A 22,077-nucleotide genomic window follows, 5' to 3' on the forward strand; every position below is an offset into this window, starting at 1 on the left:
CAGATTCAAACCATCAACCCATGGGCCTCAAGATTTTTCAGTGTTGACTGGTAGTTGCGCTCCATGGTGTCAGACAAGGAGTCTCTCCCCTGGGGGTGCTGGGGATTGAGCATGGGAACTTCAGTACCCAAAGCAAGTGCTCCACTCATGACCTACTGCCCTCACCTCCCCATTAAAACAGTTATACACTGAAGTGTTTCCATTATAGAAAACTGAAGCGCCAATATTTAAAAAGGAAAAAATAAACATAGTTTTTTAAAAAAAATATTAAGTGGAGTATCAATGTTTTAAATTGATAAACAACCCCCCCCCCCAATATAAACAGAAACAACTTAAACTGAATGAAAATTTCATTTGACTTAGCATTTAGGCCAGGGCTCACAGAACGACGAAGTTTGCTCTGCTTGTCCAAGCAGGCATGGATTTTGTCTCTCGTGAACTGCAGCCACTCTACGCATAGCTATAACTGGAAAACCCCAGTGGGAGACATCCAAAGTAACTTTTTCAATCTTGGCTTAGAAGCCAAACTCTAGAGAGCTGGTTGAAAAAGAAGTTAAATGGATGCCAATTACAAGACACGAAGGTATCGGAAAATGTGCAGTTTCATTGCCAAGCGCTTTGAAGGTGGCGCTTCAGATCTGTTTCGTGAGGAAAATGGTAAAACAGCTTGGTTTGTTTTGATGAAATATTATTCTTAGTATACTTTCTGTGGAAGCTTGGGGGTTCTTTTGGATTGAACATAGTCACTGGAGACTCAGGAGGCCTCATTATTTAGGAGAGCCCACTTTCAGCTATAGGTTGTTCCCCAGCTCCAGTCAGTTTTGTACAGAGATAGACTGGCCACCATACTCCCAGGTAGTCCTGACAAGGTGTTGGAAGGTACAGATGTGAATGCCGCACAGCCTGTCCTATCCTTTCTAAGATAGTCTGGAGGATGTTCTTCTCCCACCACTGTTGGGAGTAAGATTCAGCTGTCAGTATGGTATGCTTCTGTCTGTGGAATTGGAGGGGGCAGGGCAGGGAACCACCATCTTGTTCATCCCCTCAAGCAGAAAAACTTTTTGGGGCAGGCCTGCTAACCACATACTAGCCTGATTTCACCATGGCAAAGTTGCAAGGAAAAGTAATCTACACTACAAGCTTATTTGACCTCTATACACCAATGCAACTGTCATGGCTTCCTCCAAAAAATCCTGGGAACTGTATTTGAAATTAATGTTCCCAGAAGTATTTGCTAAGAGATCGTTAGTTACCCTCACAGGATTACAGGTCCTAAGAGTTCTTGGAAATTACTGTTAAATCCATTTATGCCCTCCAGTGACTTTGCCCTATCAAAAATAGTACCCTGAAATAAAAGTATGTGACTGAACGAAGAATTATTGGACCCTGGCATCCAAGGTCAACATATGGCCACTTAACCATGCTAGCTCTCAAGTAAAACAGAATGTAACAGGGGACAGAAAGCAAGCAGCTGCCATTTATGTGAGAGAACAGTCTCAAGTGGTGTATGCCATGGGTTGCTTTCAAGATCCACTTCATGTACTGAGATTCTCTTTCAAGCATCACTTACGTCAGGGACAAAAGGAGGGTCCAACATTCCTGCTTCTAAGCGTTTGAAATTCATGCTCTTGAAAAATGGGTGCCTCTTTACTTCGGCTGCACCATCCTCCTGACAACCCAGCCTCTGCTTCACATCTTTGGTCAGTAGCTAGAGAAACAGACAAATGGGATGGCAAGATGGCGGTTGTTTAACAAACACACAGATACATTTGTTAAACCTTCACAGCCCTGCATACCCATAAATAGGGCCTTTATAAATTAATTCACACAACCAAACTGTACTACACATTTTAACAAAAAGAAAACAGGGAGTGCATCTCAGCCCAAAGGCTTCTGAGGAATAAATTATATTCACATGCAGCTCAGTGCCAGAATAGGCTCATAAGTGGTTTATAAATAAGATTAATTGCACAAGCATTCAAATATAAACATCCTTAATTTAAAATGCACAATAAAACAATCCAAGCATTAAATATAGCATGTATATAATCAAATTATACAATAAAGTATATAGATAAGCTGGTACTTTTCATTTTAATTTTTTTTAATGGACAGCTAATAAAAAGCTGGCCAGTGCAAAGGCCTAGCCAGGACAGTCATCCTCTTATATACCTGCTGAGATTGACAAGGCATCTGACCCTCACCTGAATCTCATAACTCTCTTGAAAGGTGATTTGGTCTGCAGCCACAGTGTGGAAATAAAGGATGAGATTGCCCACCAGATACCAGGCATTCTACTATTCAAATTAGGCCCCAGTGTTTTTATTACAATCCCCTTCTCAATTAAGTAATCAATTTTAATGTAGAATTTAAATTCTCAAAACTTTCTTATTTGTTAATTTGAGCAAGTAAACTACTGCTCTCACTTCATTACAAACAGTATTTCTGCCTGCAACACACTTGAGCAAACCTGCTCCTCTTCCTTTCACAGATATTTTGTTGCCATTTGTAGCTGCCTCTGATTAGTTATCATTTAGCTCTTTGGGGAAATAATTAGCATCACACGGAAGTTGCCGAACCAATTAACCAACTAGAAGGATTACTGTTAATAGCACCAGTTTTCCTATTACTTGATATTGCTGGATAGTTCTGATGAACTACAACAGCATTTTTAGTTTGCTTTCTGTTGCCACCCTGGAACTTTTCTTTATTAGTGCCACTTTGTTTTGTACGATTCCTTGCAAATGAAGGAAAACAACTTTTCTGCTTGTATATGTTGAAAATATAATTTTGGTTACTGAGAACGAACAACGTTGTACAAAAACAAGATTGAACACAAGCCTGGCCAGGACATAGGTGTCCTGACTGTGACAAAGGTGACCTGTGTGCTTGCTTGGTTGATTAACAGCTGTTGGGAACTTCAGGGTTCCTGCTCTCCCTTCTTATGGTCTTTGTACTGGACCTGAAGATTCCAATAGAGAGCATTCCATGTCAAGAAGGAGGGCAAGTGGGAACCCTATCAAATGACAGGGCAGGAGCTACACGGAGTAGGGCCTTTTCACTGGTGGTGCCCATTGTATGCCTTGCTCTTCCCAGACCTGTTCTATTTTGGCCTGTATTTTGGAGCTTTATAATTTAGGAAGACTTTGGAAGAACTGGTTGACAAGTCTTATCAGTCACTGACGTATGAGCGGATTTTATTTGCTGCTATTCTGGGCTTCTGGTGCACCAGGGTTTACACCAGTTTAATAGAGTTGGCCAGGATGCCAGAAGGGATACAATTTATGAGCTTTCTCCATTATCTGCACAGCAGGGGGTGTTTAGTCCACAGTGCAAAAGCTGAGCTGAAGCATTCCCTGCTGGTTACCTGCTTTCAGCAATAGGGGTCGCTGTTTGCTAGTACTGTTTGCTGTCAGATTCTAGAGCTCCCTATTGGTGGCTCTTAGGTAATTCACAAAATACAGAGTCCATTCATACAGCACAGTGTTCATTCATAAAGCAGTAACATAAATCTCCATTGCTACATATTGGGTGTTGTCAGGGGTTTAGGAGCAGAGGCACGGGCAAGGGAGGAAACAGAGAGCGAAGGGGAGGAGGCAGAAGAAAAGATGAGTGATGACGACGACCCGAGATCTCCTAGTCTTTCCAGTGAATCAGAGGATTCACAGAAAGGAGCACCAGTGGCCAGGGCAAGGGGGGAGTCTAGGGGGGCACCCCAGGAAGATAGAGCCAGAGGGGACTCAGGGGGGAGCAGCTGGAAATCGGGACCAGCGTCACCGCCAGGAAGCAGGGAAGAGGAAGGGAGCCAGGGGGGAAGCGCTGGCAGCTCACCACAGGAGGGAGGACATGAGTCAGGAGTGGCCACACCTCCATCGGGGAGCGAAGAAACGGTTAAGAGGAAAGTGGAAGGTTGGGCGCGCGCGCCAAGTTCAAATGCAGAGGAAGGCGGCGCAGTAAGCAGCCCCGAAAGGGAGCCAGGTCCTAAAGCCCGGCGCAAGGAGGCAGGAGGGTCCGGGTCAGCGTCAGAAGAATCCCGGAAGGAAGAAGCCCCGGGGGGTAGAGGGACCCAGAGGAGGACAGTCAGGCGGAAAAGGTGGAGCAAGGCTAGGATATTAAGTTGGTGCACACGGGGCGGAGACTCAGACGGAGCTTCGCCGATCTAGCTACTAGACGTAGAGTTGCGCGCAGCAGCGTGAGAATGGAAACTGTAATTCAATAAAGACTTTTACTTAATGATCGCTGGCTAGCGTGATCCTGTGTGAGCTAGGATCTTCAAGCAGCTCTGACAGTAAGCTCCGTCTCCCTCTTGTGGGCATCTACAGCCTCGAGGAGGGGAGAGAAACAGGTGCCTACTAGCGAGCTCACGAACGGCAGACGACATGACGGCTGAGCAGCAGATAGAGGAACTCAGAAACGCAGTGGCACAACTGAACGCCGAGGCTCTCGCATCCAGGAAGAGAGAGGAGGAGGCAGCTGCCGCCTGCAGGGATCTCCAGGTCAGGTTAGACGTGCTGACAAAGCAGACACCCCGGCAGGAGGGAATTGGGTTGGCGAGACGGACAGGCGGGCTGGTCTCTCACTTCGATGGGAACCTGCAACAGTATCCCAACTTTAGAGCCGACGTACTGTGCGCACTGCAACTGCTGCATAAAGACTTTAGAGATGAACAAGAGAGAGTGGGGTTCATCATGTCCCATTTGCATGGGGATGCGAAAGCATGGCTACGCAATTTATGGAGAGATAAGGATCCGGCGCTCCAGAATGCAGATGCCTTTATTAAAGCGATGGATGGGTGTTTTTTATCAAGTATTGACGTGGATCTTGCACGGAAGGAGGTGCATGGGCTGAGACAAGGGAGGGCCAGCGTCAGGCAGTATCATGCCCGCTTTTTCGCCTTGGTCAGTGCCCTGGAATGGGACAGAGATTCGGCTCCTGTAAGAGACCTCTTTTGGGAGGGGCTGCACAACTCGATTAAAGATGAGATCGCGAGGGGGGAGAGACCCCGAACCACCCAGGATGGTCGTTCAGAGGGCACTGGCAGTGGGGGTGAGGCTGGAAGGACGTCCGTGGAGCAGGGACGAAGGACGTGAAGGGCGCGAACCAGCCAGGGGCCCCTCCTTCCTTCCCAGAGAAGCAGCGCGGGCGCAATCCACGCCTCCGCCAGGAGGAGGAGCCGAACCTATGGAGGTTGGAGGTGCAAGGGCTCAGTCAGCAACCAGAGCCCTAGCACCGGCAGCAGTGAAAGCGAAGCCTCCTAGAGGGAACAGGAAGTGTTACGTCTGTGAGGAGCCAGGGCATATGGCAAAAGAGTGTCCCCAGAGGCTCCACAAGCTTACTGCAGCCTCGGCAATGGTGACTGCAGCACCGCAGCAAGGGGGACCACAGCAGGGAAACGACGCAGTCTGGCTGGAGGAAGAGGCCCTGGGGCCCAGCCAGACGTGTTAGTGACGCAGTCCCCAGAGGTTTTACAGCCCGTGAACCCCCTCCCGCCCAAACCAGTGGTGAGGCTCACCGCATCTCTCCAGCTGCCCAATGGAATCACCACTGACGTGCCAATCACCATTGACTCAGGCAGCAATGCGGACTTTATAGGGCAGGACTTTGTCGACAAACACGCTATACAGTTGCTGCCGGCCACACTGCCCCTGCAGGTTGTCACGGTGGATGGCAGGGAGTTGCTAGGGGGGCAAGTGGTGAAGCAGACGCCGCCCATGGCGATGCGACTTGGAAATCACAAAGAAATCATCAGCTTCAATGTCACTCAACTATCGGATACGCCCATTGTATTGGGAATGAGTTGGCTGGACAAGCACAGCCCAACGCTGGCTTGGTACCAGAGGCAGCTGATCTTCGGCTCTTCCTTTTGTGCTGAACACTGCATCGTGCCCCGGCAGGAAGGAGAGGAAGAGGAGTCACAGCTGCTGCTAGGCACGCTGCAAGCGATTCCCCACAAGTACGCAGAATTTTTGGAAGTTTTCTGCGAGAAGGAGGCGGACAGGCTGCCCCCTCACAGACCATATGACTGCAAGATTGACCTGCTGCCGGGGGTGGCGCTGCCTAAGGGGAAACTGTATTCCATGTCAGAGGACGAGCTGCAGGAACTCAAACAGTTCATAGATCATAATTTGGAGCGCGGTTTCATCCGAGAGTCCAAGGCAGCGGGGGGCAGCCCAGTATTCTTTGTTAAGAAGCGAGACACGCCCCAAAAAAGACTGGTCGTGGACTATCGCATTTTAAACAATGGGACCAAGCCGTCGGACTTCCCCATGCCCCGAATCGACGACCTCCTGGCGAAGGTGCGGAAGGGAAAAGTGTTCACCAAGTTAGACCTGCGAGGGGCGTACAACCTCATTCGTATGCGGGAGGGAGATGAGTGGAAGACGGCCATGTTCACGCCACTGGGTACCTACGAATACAGAGTTATGCCCTTTGGATTGCAAAATGGCTCCCACGTTTTTCAAGCTTTCATGCATCACGTGTTGGCGGGACTTCTCTACAAGACGTGCGTCTGTTTCTTAGATGACATCCTGATCTTTTCGGAATCGCAGCAGGAGCATGACAGACACGTCAAGGAAGTGCTGACCAGACTAAAGCAACATAGGCTCTACGCCAAGCTGGAGAAGTGCCAATTTGACGTGACGGAGGTGGATTTTCTGGGCTACAAGTTGTCTGACAAGGGGCTCGCCATGGACAGCGCCAAGGTTCGCGCGGTATTGGATTGGAAGAGTCCACGCAACCGGAAGGAGGTCCAGAGGTTTGTCGGCTTTGCGAACTTCTATCGCAAGTTTATCAAGGGCTTCGCGATGCAGACAGCGGCCATCACAGACACGCTTAGCTCCAAGAAAAAGAAGTTCGTTTGGACAGAGGAGGCGGAGCAGTCCTTTCAGGCACTCAAGCGTCTCTTCGCGTCGGAAGAGCAGCTGCTTCACGTCAACCCCAGCAGGCCGATGAGGGTGGAGACAGACGCCTTGGACAGAGCCGTGGGGGCGGTCCTGCTGCAAAAGGACCAGCAGGGGGTGTGGCGACCGGCAGCGTTTTACTCCAGGAAGCTCAGCAAGTCCGAGCAGAACTACACCATCTGGGACAGGGAGTTGCTGGCCATTCATGCAGCGTTCAAAGCGTGGAGGCACTTCCTGATCGGCGCCAAGCACACGGTGCAGGTTTGCACGGACCACAAGAATCTGGAGCACTGGCGCACGGCACAGTTCCTAAACCAGAGGCAGATACGTTGGGCGGAGTTTTTTGCAAACTTCGACTTCCGCATAGAGTATGTCCCGGGGGACACTAACATCATGGCGGACGCCCTCTCCCGTAAGCCACAGTATCTGGAGGACGCAACGCCAGCGGCCGCCATGCACATCTTCGCACCAACAGTATGGGCGTGCGCCGCGGCCACTGTGGACCTGGAGGCGGTGCGACGAGCGTTGCAGGATGACTCCTTCGCGCAAGCAAAGATGGCAGAGGTGCAAAGGGGCACGGCTGCGGCCGACGGTTTCCAGCTACGAGATGGTTTGCTCATCCGTAAGGGGGCCATCTACGTGCCGGGAGACGACCTTCGCGCCAAGGTGCTGCAGCAGCTGCACGACGCGCCCACGGCCGGGCACTTTGGCAAGGAGAAGACGGTGGAATTAGTAGCCAGGGATTTCTGGTGGCCTGGAATGAGAGGGGAGGTCGCAGACTACGTGGCGAGGTGTGACACCTGCCAGAGGGCCAAACCAGTGCACAAACCGCCGGCCGGACTGTTGGAACCGCTGCAAACTCCGGTTGAACCTTGGGAGAGAGTGGCCCTGGACTTTGTCACGGATCTGCCCAGCTCGAGGGGCAAGACGGCAGTGCTGGTGGTGGTGGACCTGTTTTCCAAGATGGCGCATTTCATTCCGGGTGCTAAGGTGGCCACGGCGGAGCAAACCGCCAAACTGTTCATAGACCACGTGTTCAAGGTTCACGGTCTGCCACGGTCTATTCTGTCCGACCGGGGGCGGCAGTTCATCTCGAATTTCTGGCAGAAGCTGATGGGCTTCCTGAACGTCAAGATCAACCTGGCGTCGGCGAGACACCCGCAGACCAACGGGCAAGCGGAGCGAGTCAATGCCATCATGCAGCAGTACCTGAGATGTTATGCAAATCAACAGCCTGCGACGTGGGTGGATTACCTGCCGCTTGCCGAGTTCGCCTACAACAACACGAAGCACGTGTCCACGGGGGTCACGCCGTTCTTCGCCAACAACGGGAGGCACCCCAGAACCTTCCCGGGACTGGAAAGAAGGGGGGAGGGGGAGCCGCAGACAGCAGATGCGTTCGCGTCGGAGCTGCAGGAAGTCCACGATCAGCTGAGGCGCCACCTGGAGCTGGCCAAACACGCATACAAGGTACAAGCGGACAAGCACAGAAGGGTTGGCGAAGAGCTCCACGTGGGAGACTGGGTTTGGTTAGCAGCCCACGCAGTGCTGGCCAGGTCGTTGGCCAAGAAGAAACTAGGGCATAAACAACTGGGGCCCTACCAAGTCGAAGAGCAGGTCAACCCGGTAGCTTTCAGACTGGCACTTCCGGAGGGTTCCAGAATGCATCCGGTATTCCACAGATCGGTGCTCACTCCCTACAAGGCACCGCACAGGTTCCAGGAACCCGGAACAGCGCCGAGTCCGGTCAGAGACAGAACAGGGCACGCGGGAGTGGCACAGAAGGAGCGCATCAACGAAGTCACGGAGATTTTGGACTCCAGATGGGGGGAAGAGGGGGTAGAATACTTTCTCGCCAAGGAGGGCACCCCGGCCAGTGCGAACAGCTGGGTGCCGGGCTACGCCTTGGACGAACCTCTCCTCAAAGACGAGTTTCATGCCCTCTTTCCCCATAGACCTATGCCAGCAGACTTTTTCGACGACTGGCTTTTCACGCCCACGCTTTCGGCCAGCACTTTCCGGGGGTTCGACTCGGACGAGGACCCGACACAAGACGTCCGTTCCCCGGAGGGGTCACCCTCGGGATCTGCATCAGAACCCTCGTATTGGTGGGACGATAGACCAGAAGAGCAGTTCCGCAGACGGTGGCTGGAAGGCCCGGGACGAGCAACACCGCCAGGAGGAAGTGAGGGAGAGACGGACATGGACGTTTTCGGGGACGACCCTGGTTTCGAGCACGGCGGCACAGAGATGGAAGCGGAGGTGACCGTTGTCGACGAGAGCAGGGAGGAAGACCCGCGAGACTTCAGAGGGAGGCCCGCCACGGGAAGCGACCGATATCCGACGTTTGTCCCTTTGCAACAGCAGCCCCCAGCTCCGGCACCGGAAGGAGGGGAGGGGGGAATGGGGGGCTTCGAGGGGGGGATGGATGTCAGGGGTTTAGGAGCAGAGGCACGGGCAAGGGAGGAAACAGAGAGCGAAGGGGAGGAGGCAGAAGAAAAGATGAGTGATGACGACGACCCGAGATCTCCTAGTCTTTCCAGTGAATCAGAGGATTCACAGAAAGGAGCACCAGTGGCCAGGGCAAGGGGGGAGTCTAGGGGGGCACCCCAGGAAGATAGAGCCAGAGGGGACTCAGGGGGGAGCAGCTGGAAATCGGGACCAGCGTCACCGCCAGGAAGCAGGGAAGAGGAAGGGAGCCAGGGGGGAAGCGCTGGCAGCTCACCACAGGAGGGAGGACATGAGTCAGGAGTGGCCACACCTCCATCGGGGAGCGAAGAAACGGTTAAGAGGAAAGTGGAAGGTTGGGCGCGCGCGCCAAGTTCAAATGCAGAGGAAGGCGGCGCAGTAAGCAGCCCCGAAAGGGAGCCAGGTCCTAAAGCCCGGCGCAAGGAGGCAGGAGGGTCCGGGTCAGCGTCAGAAGAATCCCGGAAGGAAGAAGCCCCGGGGGGTAGAGGGACCCAGAGGAGGACAGTCAGGCGGAAAAGGTGGAGCAAGGCTAGGATATTAAGTTGGTGCACACGGGGCGGAGACTCAGACGGAGCTTCGCCGATCTAGCTACTAGACGTAGAGTTGCGCGCAGCAGCGTGAGAATGGAAACTGTAATTCAATAAAGACTTTTACTTAATGATCGCTGGCTAGCGTGATCCTGTGTGAGCTAGGATCTTCAAGCAGCTCTGACAGGTGTATATTTCAGCAGTTGAACGTACAGGTTTATGACCATGCTGTAGTGTAGTGCTTAGGCAACTGTGAATAAAAGGTGGCTGGGCTCATTGTCTCGGGGTTTGTGGGGGGGGGGGGAAGAGGTGACAACACTGATTTCCAATAAGTGCGCCCCGTTTATTTCCATAACAAGTCCTTGGGTCTGTACTCTGGTGACACCAGGGACCTAGAAGGTGCAGGGCTTGTCGGTCCAACCCCTGCATAGTCTCATCAGGGCTGACCTTAAGGCAATTGGAGCAATTGGGCCAAATTGGGCCCCACGTGCTGCTCCTAAGCCCCCCCCACACCAAGGCAATCTAGATGGATTTTATTTATAGCTATAATTTTTTGCAGACTTTGGCTGCGAACTGGGGCCCTTAAAAAAAAAATCAAGTTGCGCCCCACTACTTCAAATTGGGCCCCACTGGCTAGCCCTGAGTCTCATACTTGGTGTGCCTGAGTTGCCCTGCCCTTGCATGAAGTCTTAGGTTTGCAATTTTGGGAGGGGGAGGTTGCCTGCTGGGGAGTGGGCAGGCTGGTGAGGCCCCCTTGATTTAGAGGCCCTAGGTTTCAGCCTACTTAGCCTATACATAAATCTGGCACTGGCTGCAATACAGCTATCTTCTCTTTGTCCATTAGAGGGCAGCAGTGGAAAACTTAACACAGACCATGTAAACAAAAAATGTTTGTATAGGCTTGTAATTAGAAAATCATTTTAAAAAAATGAATGGACATAATCAGGTCTCAGCTATACAAGCAACAGAAAGTTCAATACTGTGTGTAGATAGATAGATAGATAGAACTCTATCTATCTATCTATCTATCTATCTATCATCTATCTATCTATCTACAGTGGTGCCCCGCAAGACGAATGCCTCGCAAGACGGAAAACCCGCTAGACGAAAGGGTTTTCCGTTTTTGAGCTGCTTCGCAAGACAAATTTCCCTATGGGCTTGCTTCGCAAGACGAAAACGTCTTGCGAGTGTTCCGATTTTCCCCCCGCTCCCCCCTTTTTCTAAGCCGCTAAGCCGCTAATAGCCTTTTAGCTGCTAAGCCGCTAAGCCTTTAATAGCCGCTAATCAGCTAAACCGCTAATAGCGCTAATCTGCTAAGCCGCTAATAGGGTTGCTTCACAAGACGAAAAAACCGCTAGACGAAGAGACTCACGGAACGGATTATTTTCGTCTTGTGAGGCACCACGGTATCTATCTATCATCTATCTATCATCTATCTATCATCTATCTCAACTTCAGTGGAAAGGAACAGCTCCTGCTTGTGTCCTGTCAATGATCAGGCTACTGTTTCTGGAAAAATTCTCCAACTAAACTGTTCCAAAAGCTAGAAAAATATAGACAGAAAGGCAGCGGAAATGCATACAACAGAATATAGGCATCACTGAGGGAAGTTATTAGGAGATCAGGACTGGGTCTTGCACAGCTTTAGTAGATCACAACATGTAAGAAGATCTGTGAACACATTAAGTCTCACAGTGGGAACAGGAACAGGTGGGAACAGGAACAGCACACATAGTAAATGGAATAAATGGTGGAATAAATGGTGAAATCTTCCTTCAAGTGTCTGTTATTGACATTATGGCTGCCATAGTCACAACTGGAGATCATTCTGATCAAGGGTAGCCAACGTGGTTGTCCTCCAAACGTTGTGGAGGACAATTCCCATCTGCACCAGTCAGCACAGTCAACAATCTGGGATGATGGGAGATGGCTGACCCATGTCAGAAATGGAAGACAAGAGAAAAATTACTTTGAAAATCTTACTACATGGGCATACTGCAGTAATGAAGCCAAGACATTTTCTTGTGGCCCATATCCCTTTCAAAATTGTTCAAAGCATCACCAAGAAGCTATTCATCACTTATGCCATTAAGGGACTGTGTGGAGAACCCTCTTCTTGTCTCCTCACAGAGCATCCTAGTGTGTTCAAACTGAGTTTTTGCTAATTTGAATGAAACATAGCCTTGAAAGGAGAAGAAAAGGCTAAGGTGTAAACGTCACACAAATCCAGAGCGGAGTCCCTAAGACGGCTGGATGGCATCTTCAGCAACTCCTGCAGCCAAGCTGTTGCCAAATATATTGCTCTGATTTCCTTTGGACCACATCAGTGAGGCTGTGAGGGAGGTTCTTGTCATCTGGGCAGCCCAGGACCTCCATACACACTGCCCAAGCTTGCGGCCCAGGGAGGCCACTTTGGTGCGGTTTAATGCTTAATGCTTAACTTCACCCCCAGGGGCACACTCCATTGTCTCCTGAGACAGATGGATGCCAACAGCATGTCCCTGTGTCTCCTAAAAGTTTAGGACTCAAGATGAAGACATGTAAAGGACTGTAGTGGGAAATGGATACATTTCAATATGTACACTTGTATGTACACACACCTTACTGAAAATAACGTAGCTATTTGAATTTGTTGTGCAAGTGAATTAAAGCACGTGCCAGTTCGGACATGTGAATGTGAGTCAAGGCAGGCTCTTAAGTGTGGCAAGACTGGGCATTTTCTTGGGCCAAAATCAGCAAAGGATCCACTGCCTCAATATTCATTTCGAAGAGAGCCCCCGGTCTCCCAGATTAGGGGGAAGGGGTTCACTGAAAGTGCCTTGATTGAGGGTCTTCAAAATTCTGGAACCAGTATGGAGAGTTAATTAAGCTACCCTTACCTTTCAAGGGCATGGACAACACACAAGAAGCTCCTAAAAAGTTTTTCCAGAGCCACAGGATGGCTAATACTCTTCTGTTGTGTAATGTGACAGAAACATCACTAGGGAGGGAGCAAACTAAAAAGCCTAAATGATTATTCAGCGCAACTTCTATGACCTCTGGTTAATTTCCATGCTCCTGAAGTACAGCATTAACATTGGATCAATCTTTTTCAACTGTAATTACCTATTCAATACAGGCTGCTAACAAATTTGGGCTTCAAGTCTCCAAAATAAAAAAGAAAGAAAAAGAACAGCCCCCTTACCATTTTGCAGATAGACTTTGCCTCCTCAGAGAATTTATGGGAATACACCTCCTCGGTCTCCAAGACTCTCCTGTCTACCTCTTCTCGCTTCACCTTCTCTTTCCTTCCGCGAAAGGGAGATTGTCCTGCAATCATCTCATAGATCAGGCAACCTAACCCCCAGTAGTCAGGGCTGAGGGTGTATCGTTGGTTATTCAAGACTTCTGGAGCTGGGAAAACAAGAGAGGTAGATGGGATCCATTTCTGAACTGACATCATCACACCCATGGCTAAATAACCAGCCATAATTGAAGAATGAAAGAAAAGATTCCATCTAAGCTTTGATTTGGCAAAAGGACCGGTTCACATGTTACATCTGCTACTGGGAGCCCCCAGAATGGATTTGGGGGAACATGGTGAGAGGAAGTTCCACTGTGCATGAATGAATGAATGAATGAATGAATGAATGAATCCTTGCGCTGACAGAGCAACTTACCTTGCAGTATGTTGGGTGCAACCCCTGATATGTAACTCTTTGACTAATGTGTGGACTGAAATTTGTGTACACTTGAAAATGTTGGCAGCATTAAGATAAATTCAACAGTGTAAACAAGTTTTGATGACTGTAATAATGGAACACTGAATGGTTTAGTTTATGTAAAATATGCAGGGATTTATGATATGTAAAATGAACTATGGAAAGAGAAGAAGGGAAGTCATTTATATTTTAAAGTTGTTTAAATGAATATTCTAAATTGTAAAATAGAAAAATTATTTTAAAAAATATATTATAATAATACTGTAATAATAATAATAATAATAATAATAATAATAATAATAATAATAATAATAATAATAATAAAAGAAACTTAGTGCTACACTGGATTTCACACTTCTCTTTTATGTCATGACATCTTTCTCAAGCTTATCAAAATAAAGAGAGCCTTTTGCCCCTGACTGCTTTGCTGTGCATGATTTTCTTTTCCTTTCTTTTTCCTTTTCGTATTACTTTGCATTACCAAGTTTGAGAAGACAGTTTTGATAGCAACACACATAAGGTACTAAATCACTTACCCATGTAACCGACTGTTCCTACCCGTCCACGGATTGATTCACCATCAGGGATTTTAACAGCTAGACCCAAATCAGATATTCTGATGTGGCCTAAAAGGAGGTGGAGGGAAAAAACACAAATGTTCTAGCATAGCTACTGTATATACCTCTACAAAACAATGGGTTGTATCATTCCGCTGGTGATAAGGCATCTCTCAGCTCCACACCTCCCTAAATCTGCTCCAGAGAGTTGGGGAATCCCCCTCCATAAGAGACTGAAAGAGGTGCCCAGGGCAGTGAGAAGACAGTGCTAGGGAGAATTGCCCCAAACTGGTCCCCATGTTGTTCAGCAGATGGAAGGCCTGCCATCAGCTGACACAACCAAATCCCATTTTTCTAAAAATTCACATCATAAAAAATAAATCTAAGCACGTTAAAGGAATAAAATGATACTGGCTCTTTGAAAGATCTCAAAAACCAATCAAGGAACATATGAAACTGCCTTATTCCAGGTCAGGGCATTTGTTCATCAAGCTCCGTAGAATCCCAATTTGGGATGGAAGCAAGGAGCAGAGACACACTAAGGAGCCCGAACCCAGAACTGCATGCTCTTTCTAGTAATTTTCCTGGCACCTGTGTGCACAAAGTGAGTGTCAATAGAGACGGGCCCTTTGCGCATATGACTGTATAAGTAAAAGCCTCCATGGGATCTGGTACCCTAAACTATCAGGATTTCATTTTCCCCTGCAGGAAGCTGATTGGCTGGCCTATGCTGGCCTGCATCATCTTTGTGGACAAGAGCAGGCTAAAGCATCATTCATTTCTGGGCTTGGAGATTTTATTTTCTGGAATAGTAGCAGGGACGCGGACTTATAAAAAATATTGGGGGGGCCCGGGAAAGCTCATGAATAATAAATAAGCTCATGAATATGCAAATAAAGTGGCTCCGCCTCCTCGTGAGCGAATAGGGGAGAGCGTGCTGCGCCTATTAATCAGCTCCGAAGGAAATTGGGTGGAGCTTTTGCTCGGGAGGGAGGGCAGGAGGCATGCAGCCCGACCCTGTGCATTTTGGGCTGGGAGAGGGGCGGCGATGGCGCTCTGCTGGAGGGGCGCCGGAGATTATTGGGGGGGGGCAGAGCCCCCCCAAACGAATTTTTGAGGGGGCTCGGGCCCCCTCAAGCCCCATGGAGTCGGCGCCTATGAATAGTAGTCCTAGGAACAGGAATACAGAACAACCAAGCACAACCCAAAACCATCTCTCTCTTGAGAGCAGGGAACATAACATAAAAAGAGTGCTTCTGGATCAGGCCAATGACCCATCTAGTACAGCAATCCTGTTCTCACTGTAGCCCATTCGGTGCCTATGTTATTTTGTTTTGACACAGCTGATCAAAAACAGAAACGCAGGGTTTCATCTTGGAAATGGTTCCGAAAAGTAAGATAGAGTGCATCTGCGGGGTGGGGGGTGGGGCAGCATACAAATCTGAGCACCATAATTATTTATTAAGGAAAATTCCCAGAGTAATAAGGAGAATGAACAACTTTACTTATTACAGATCTTTTGCCCTGAACCTAACACCCACTGCTTTTCATAATAGCACTTTCTTTTCTCTCTCTTCTCTGGGAAGTCTATCCTTTCCTATATCCCAAGAAAAGCAGTGGAAGCTGCTCCATGTCTTACCCACTTCAGAGAATGATTTGGCTCTGCACAATACCATGTCATACAACTAAATGTAAGCTACTTTACTGTGGAAGAAAAGGCCTTGCCTAAAGCTCTCACTTACCATAATCATCTAACAGGATATTTTCTGGCTTCAAATCCCTATTAAAAAAAGAGAGAGAGAGAAAGAAAGAGGAAAGATTGCAATTATTTGTATGAAAGTAGCTTTGATATTGGAGGAATAGCAAGGAATCAGAATGCTGTTTCCTTCCAGCCATAACACAGCAGGGAACCAATTCTCAGAAAACAGATTTCAAAACGACATATATATATTTAAAACTATTGCAAGATGGAAGCTCCCGGTCCATCAAATAGTATTCCGCTCTGCTGGCACAAGGTCATTCAGTTCAATAAGATTTGGGTGGACAGAGAACCCTGAGAATCACGTAGGTGATAGTGTCTAACCCACCATCATAATATTAGAATAATAATAATTTTATAACCACTTTATTATTTGTATGCCACCCATCTGGCTAGCTTGCCCAGTGTATGGAAGTGACCAAAGGGGTGCTGACCATCTAAAAAAAATCCACACTCAACTTGGCTTTCTGGATTTCAAAAAGCCACTGCACTATTTTTATTTTTTAAATTAAGGCCACTCTATTATTTCACAACCTATTTTTAGACAATGCTAATTTATACATATTTACTTCTGAGGTAGAAAAGCCTATTTACCACCCCATTTTTATAAGGATAACCATTTGCTTTATTAAATTCATGAATTGGAGAAAACGTGTTAAAATATTGCTTCACAGATTATTGTATTTGGGAGGGGCTGTTTCAAACACCTCCCCATGTGACAATAAGGTGGGCAAATTGATACACAGATCTTTGTCACCACAGAAACAACCATGTGAATTGGCTAGACTTTAATTCTCCAAGTTGATTGTTAGAGCAATTTGCACTGTGAGAGGACCACCCATTATACAGAGCTTTAATTTACTCCCTTTTAAATGATTTTAGGTTTTGCGATCAGCGGACAGAAAACTTAGTGGTTTTCCCTTACTAATCAAGTGGGAACTTTTTTGTTTATTCAAAACATATCATGCACATTATTTATTATTATAAGCCAAGGCACATGTACGAAGAACATTTTTGTTCCCTTCCTTTTGTTGGTTTAAATCCCTATTGACCTCACAAGATAAACTTCACAAGATAAACCAATGGGACCAGGCCTACTTTTCAAACAAACAACTCTGAGAAAATATGTGAAGGGTGAGAGAAGGCAGCAGAAAATGGATGGCTTTATTTTAAATACTACTGTATGCTTATTCTCAGTGCTAACAAAAAGATTCGCTTTGGAGAGGTGGGATGAAAGGTCATTCTCAACAAACCTCTTCATTCCAGTTTTAAACGTTTCCTTGACGAGTCCAAAATGTTTTAATTCTCTTGCATTCTACATGTTGGCTGTTGATCGGTAGCTAAGGGGCAATACCCCCACTATTGCAAAATAATAAAATAAAACAAAATAGGGGAAATTCTTACAATGTTCATGGAAGTTCAAACATGGCAGGACAGAGAAATAGCACTTGTGTCTTATCCAGTGACACTTCCATGTTTTGTAGGGGTTCTTGAGCAAGATGCCCTCGATGGTCTCCCTCCCTTTGTGACTCGACCACTCATGGTCACTATGTTGCTGCTGCTCCAGCTCATCGTTGGTACAAACTGCTTTTCACCTTCTTTGCCTTTTGCTTTCTCACCCCCCTCTGAGTCAGAGCACGATGCAGGCACACAAACAGGTTGCAGTGGTGAGAGCCCATCCAGGAGGTTCACCAGTGGGACCCCTGCTGGAGGTGCCCAACCATTTTGATCTTTGACACCAGGCTTTGAAAAAGGACCCCAGGTTTTGATAAATTGTCCTCTTCGAGATCAAGGACAGGTTGACTCCGGGTGCATCACAAAATAGTCCTGCCTCCTATTTTTCCACCAGTAAAACGAAGTCCATGTTGCATACAGACTATCTGTTCTGTCACAGAGCTATGGCCCCTTCCCTTGTAATCCTAGGGCTGAAACTCTTGAACATATGAGTCTATAAAGTCAGATAACTAATCATTCTAACATAGCCCAGATTTGCAAATCTGTCCCCGGGAAATATGGCAGCAGCAGCCTCAGCAGCCCGGAGCTAGCCTGTTAGCACAGTTGGCTCTGGCTGGTTTCAGGAGTTGCTCGCTGCTGTGGCACCCACCATTTTTCCTGCGCCAGGGCAGCGAGCAGCTCCTGAAGCCAGCCAGAGCCAACTGCGCTAACAGGCTGGCCGCTCCTGGGCAACAGCTGCCCGCCCATGACTCCCGTGCCTCCCCGATCTGTCAAAACAAAGGGGGAAGGGGAAAGGACATCAGGGAAGGCTCAGGAGTCACAGGCGTGCGGTGCGCCATTGCCCAGTTTTTAAAAAAACTCTGCGCATTTATGTTTCACAGGGTGTGAAAGAAGGGCTTTGCACCTTTATATATTATGCATGTGTGCTTGGACCCAGGGTCTTTTGCCTCACCATCCCCACTACTGACTCCCTGTTGCTACTCAGCTTAAAAAAAAAGGGGGGGTCCCCGGATTCATTGAAAAAAATATGGTAACCATATAACACAGCTTCCCGAAGTCTTAAGCAGAGGTTCCAGCCTTGTTACTCAAGAGCCTTTTCAACAGAGAGGCTGGGGACTGAATATAGGAATCTTACGGCTGTCGCAGGCGGGGAAACTAGATAAGGATTGTAACATTTTCCAGACAGATCCACATACAGGATCTTCAATTTCTAAGTAGATGGCTTTCATTATTTAATGGATGAGCAGCTTCTACATAAAATTTCAATGTGTGGGTCCTTATGTGATACTCCTGAAAAGCCCACTCACAAGCACAAAACATGGAGGTGGTTCTGCATATCATAAATATCTATGTAAAGTCTCAGGAAAATAAAACAGACTCTGCAACAAGTTTCTGAACACACCGGAATGATATTTACCTGTACACAGTGTTCTCTCTGTGCAGGTCTTCTAAGCCACAAAGAATCTCTGCTGCATGAAACAAGGCTCTTTCTTCCTCAAAGCCTGGGTTCCCCATATTATAGATGTGGAACTTCAGGTCACCCCCATTCATTATGGTTAGAACTAAACAGAGTGCGTCCTTTGTTTCATAGGCATAGGCTAAGTTGACCTAGAAGAACAGTTGGGATAGTTTAAAGCACAAAGACAGGCGCTTGGTGCACACATATTCATTCATTGCTAATGTTCTGCATTTGGAATGACATGAAGTATCATATGATTGAATGGAGCCAAAGGGGAGATAGGCAAATTGTCAAGGGTTAAAAAACAAAACTCTGAAAATTTGGAAGCAATGTGGTACTAGGTTGTTTTCATAAAGATTATCACTTGCAGGTTCATAGTGTCATGCTGCCATGAATATTTTTTCAGCAAAAGTAGAGATCTGATGACAACCAAAACAAAGGAGACAGTCCCCAAAAGAATGAGAAACAACAGACCAAGTTACAGGAGCCCCCCAAAAAACAATAACAATCGTGTAAAAAGTGATTATAGTTGAACAACACAAGATAGCATGTACAGTAAACATAAAGCTGTGGTAGCCATTGTTCTGTAACAATCACAACAATTTCTACAAACAGCTCAGATTATTACGTTATATGACGAGATCTCCTAGACTGCACCCCATTTCATACTTCATCACAACAAAACAGATAATTTATTGCAGCTGGCAGCAGTAGACCTCCTCCCTCAGATTATTTTACATGCAGCCACGTTTTGTTTAACTATCAATCACTTTTTACGCAATTATTATTGGTGGTGGTGGTTTGGCTTCCTGTGCTGCTCTGGGTTTGAACTTCTCATTTTACTCCTGCATCTCCTATGTCTGCAGCAGCTCAAGTTCTGACAAATGAAGCACGAGACGCCCTGGCGTTTTGGACTATCAAAGAATGATGCACAGAAAAGGCTGTACTGGGAGTGACAAAACATATCATATACTGTACAGCCAACTACAGAATGTTGGCTTGAGGCGAGATGTTTTCTGGAAGCATTATACACTTCCTGTGACTAATGCCATTCCTTGATGGGTGTGCCGCCCAATGGAAAGCCTGTGCCCATTGCAAATTTGGCAATACTTACTACAAATTGACTATTGACTTTTTCTAGAATCTGCTTTTCATTTAGGGCCATGGATTCACCTTTCCTCTTCTTTATCCTTTTTTTCTCTAATCTTTTGCATGCATACATTTTCCCAGTTGCTCGTACTTGGCAAGCACACACCTAGAAGGAAAACAACAACATCAACAAATTGTGGAGGGGGGAGGGTTGTGTGGGAGGAATTAGTCATTTAAAACTGGTAATCCTGACCATGCCAATCCAGAAGGAAGTCTTATTGCATTCAAGGTAGGTGGGGTTAGGATTGAGGCCTATGTTACCAAAATCACTTCTTGATAAATCTGTATTATCTTAATCCCCCCATCTTACTTTTAAAGGAAATTCAGAACTAACTGAAGAGACTTACTAACAGATGATCTTTGGTATTGGACAAGGAGCAAAGTTTGAAGGTAAATTCAGAGCGCATTGAGCTACAGAACTCACGGAACATCCTAAACCGAGAGACACTGACCAGAATAACCTCTACCAATGGGATGGGGTACTTCAGGCCTGGCACCCAAAATTTGGCCCTCCTGGCCTCTCCATCTAGCATTTGAGACTCTCCATACCTCAGCCACACCCTTTCCAGACCTGCTTTGCACGTTCTTTGAATGCTTTGCCTGGTTAGAATGTGTCCTTCAGCTCTGTTAATATTTCTTGTTTGCCTGGATAGAGACTAGAAGGTGCATGGGGATGTACCTAGACACTAGTCTACTGTACAAAGGTACAATTTGCATTCACTGCTCCCACTTTTGTCTCAAGTGCAGCCCACCACCGGGCTGTGGCCCCAGGAAGGCTGTGTAGAAGGGGCTGTGGCCCTTGGGGTGAGAGAGGTTCCGGGCCCTACAGAAAATGCAAGTTCCCATTCTGGAGGGTTGAGGCAGAAGAAGACCCTGCTGCAGCCAACCAAGGGGTTGAGATGCAACCCTCACTTTTCAAAAGAGCAACCGCAGAAACAGGATGCAATAAAGGAGTCTTGGAAGCCTCTTCAACAAAAGAACATAGGAAGTTGCCATATCCCAACTCAGGCCATTGGTCTATCTAGCCCAGTATTGGCTACACTGATTGAAAGCAGCTCTTCAGAGTTTCAGGCAGACATCTCTCCCAGACATACCTGGAGATGCCAAGAATTGGATCTGAGATCTTTTACATGCAGAGAAGATTCTCTAGTACTGAGATGTTGCTTTTCTCTCAAGCGATATGGTTTGCTAGTGTTTTATATTTACATGCAGGTAAACATAAATGTTACCAACCTAGCAGTTCGAAAGCATGTCAAAGTGCAAGTAGATAAATAGGTACCGCTCTGGCGTGAAGGTAAATGGCGTTTCCGTGTGCTGCTCTGGTTCACCAGAAGCGGCTTAGTCATGCTGGCCACATGACCCGGAAGCTGTACACCGGCTCCCTTGGCCAAGAAAGCGAGATGAGCGCCGCAACCCCAGAGTCGGCCATGACTGGACCTAATGGTCAGGGGTCCCTTTACCTTTTAAACATTTACTATCTCAAAAACATTGCCTGATGCACACCATCTATGGCTCAAGCTTAAAGATTCTTTAACCTTAAATCATGGAAATAACGCAGTCCTTAACATTTTCATGCTCAGCGCATCAGATATTTGTGGGTCTGGCTTACTGTTCTTCCGAGGAGCACATTGTTTTCAACAGAAGTTTCCAGAACTACTTACCTCCCCGAATCCACCTTTTCCTAATACCCTGTACTGCCTAAATGTGTTTTTCGTTACTGGTTGTCTGAAAAAAAAAGATTGGGAAGGGGAGACAGAGAGAGAGAAAAGAGATAAAATGCTTAATGCTATCTTTGAAGAAAGAAAAAAGAAGAAAAGAATGTTGCTTTAAAGGTGATTTGAAGAAAATCATCCCCTAACCATTAGCTCACCATCCCAGGCTATTAGCTCAACAAAAGAAAAGTTAAGTCAGCCATTCCTACAGCAATGCACAATGATAGTATTACCAGCTGCTTCAAAATTCTGCAGGTTTTTCACATTTCTCAAATGACACTGTTCACTGTAGCCCTGTAGAGCTATTAGACACAAGCAATTTGCTTCCTGTTCCTACAGGGCAGGGCAGACCAACCTGACCCTCCAAATGTTGCTCACCTCCCAATTCCC

The 22,077-nt window shown here is 47.3% G+C and overlaps 1 protein-coding gene across 3 annotated transcripts in view; it reads right to left on the reverse strand.

The window, feature by feature from the left end:
- GRK5 (G protein-coupled receptor kinase 5) overlaps positions 1–22,077 on the reverse strand; it is a 168,313-nt gene that overhangs the window by 14,070 nt on the left and 132,166 nt on the right. For all 3 annotated transcript variants that reach the window (XM_083504964.1, XM_083504963.1, XM_083504965.1), the window contains 7 exons: positions 21,637–21,700; positions 19,941–20,081; positions 18,785–18,975; positions 15,896–15,933; positions 14,133–14,222; positions 13,080–13,288; positions 1,571–1,708 (listed from right to left, as the gene is read on the reverse strand). In XM_083504964.1, the coding sequence (XP_083361090.1) occupies positions 1,571–1,708; positions 13,080–13,288; positions 14,133–14,222; positions 15,896–15,933; positions 18,785–18,975; positions 19,941–20,081; positions 21,637–21,700 (871 nt within the window). The remainder of the gene's footprint in view (positions 1–1,570; positions 1,709–13,079; positions 13,289–14,132; positions 14,223–15,895; positions 15,934–18,784; positions 18,976–19,940; positions 20,082–21,636; positions 21,701–22,077) is intronic.

The sequence above is a fragment of the Podarcis liolepis genome, assembly GCF_965112155.1.
Source record: "Podarcis liolepis genome assembly, chromosome: 5".
NCBI lineage: Eukaryota > Metazoa > Chordata > Lepidosauria > Squamata > Lacertidae > Podarcis > Podarcis liolepis.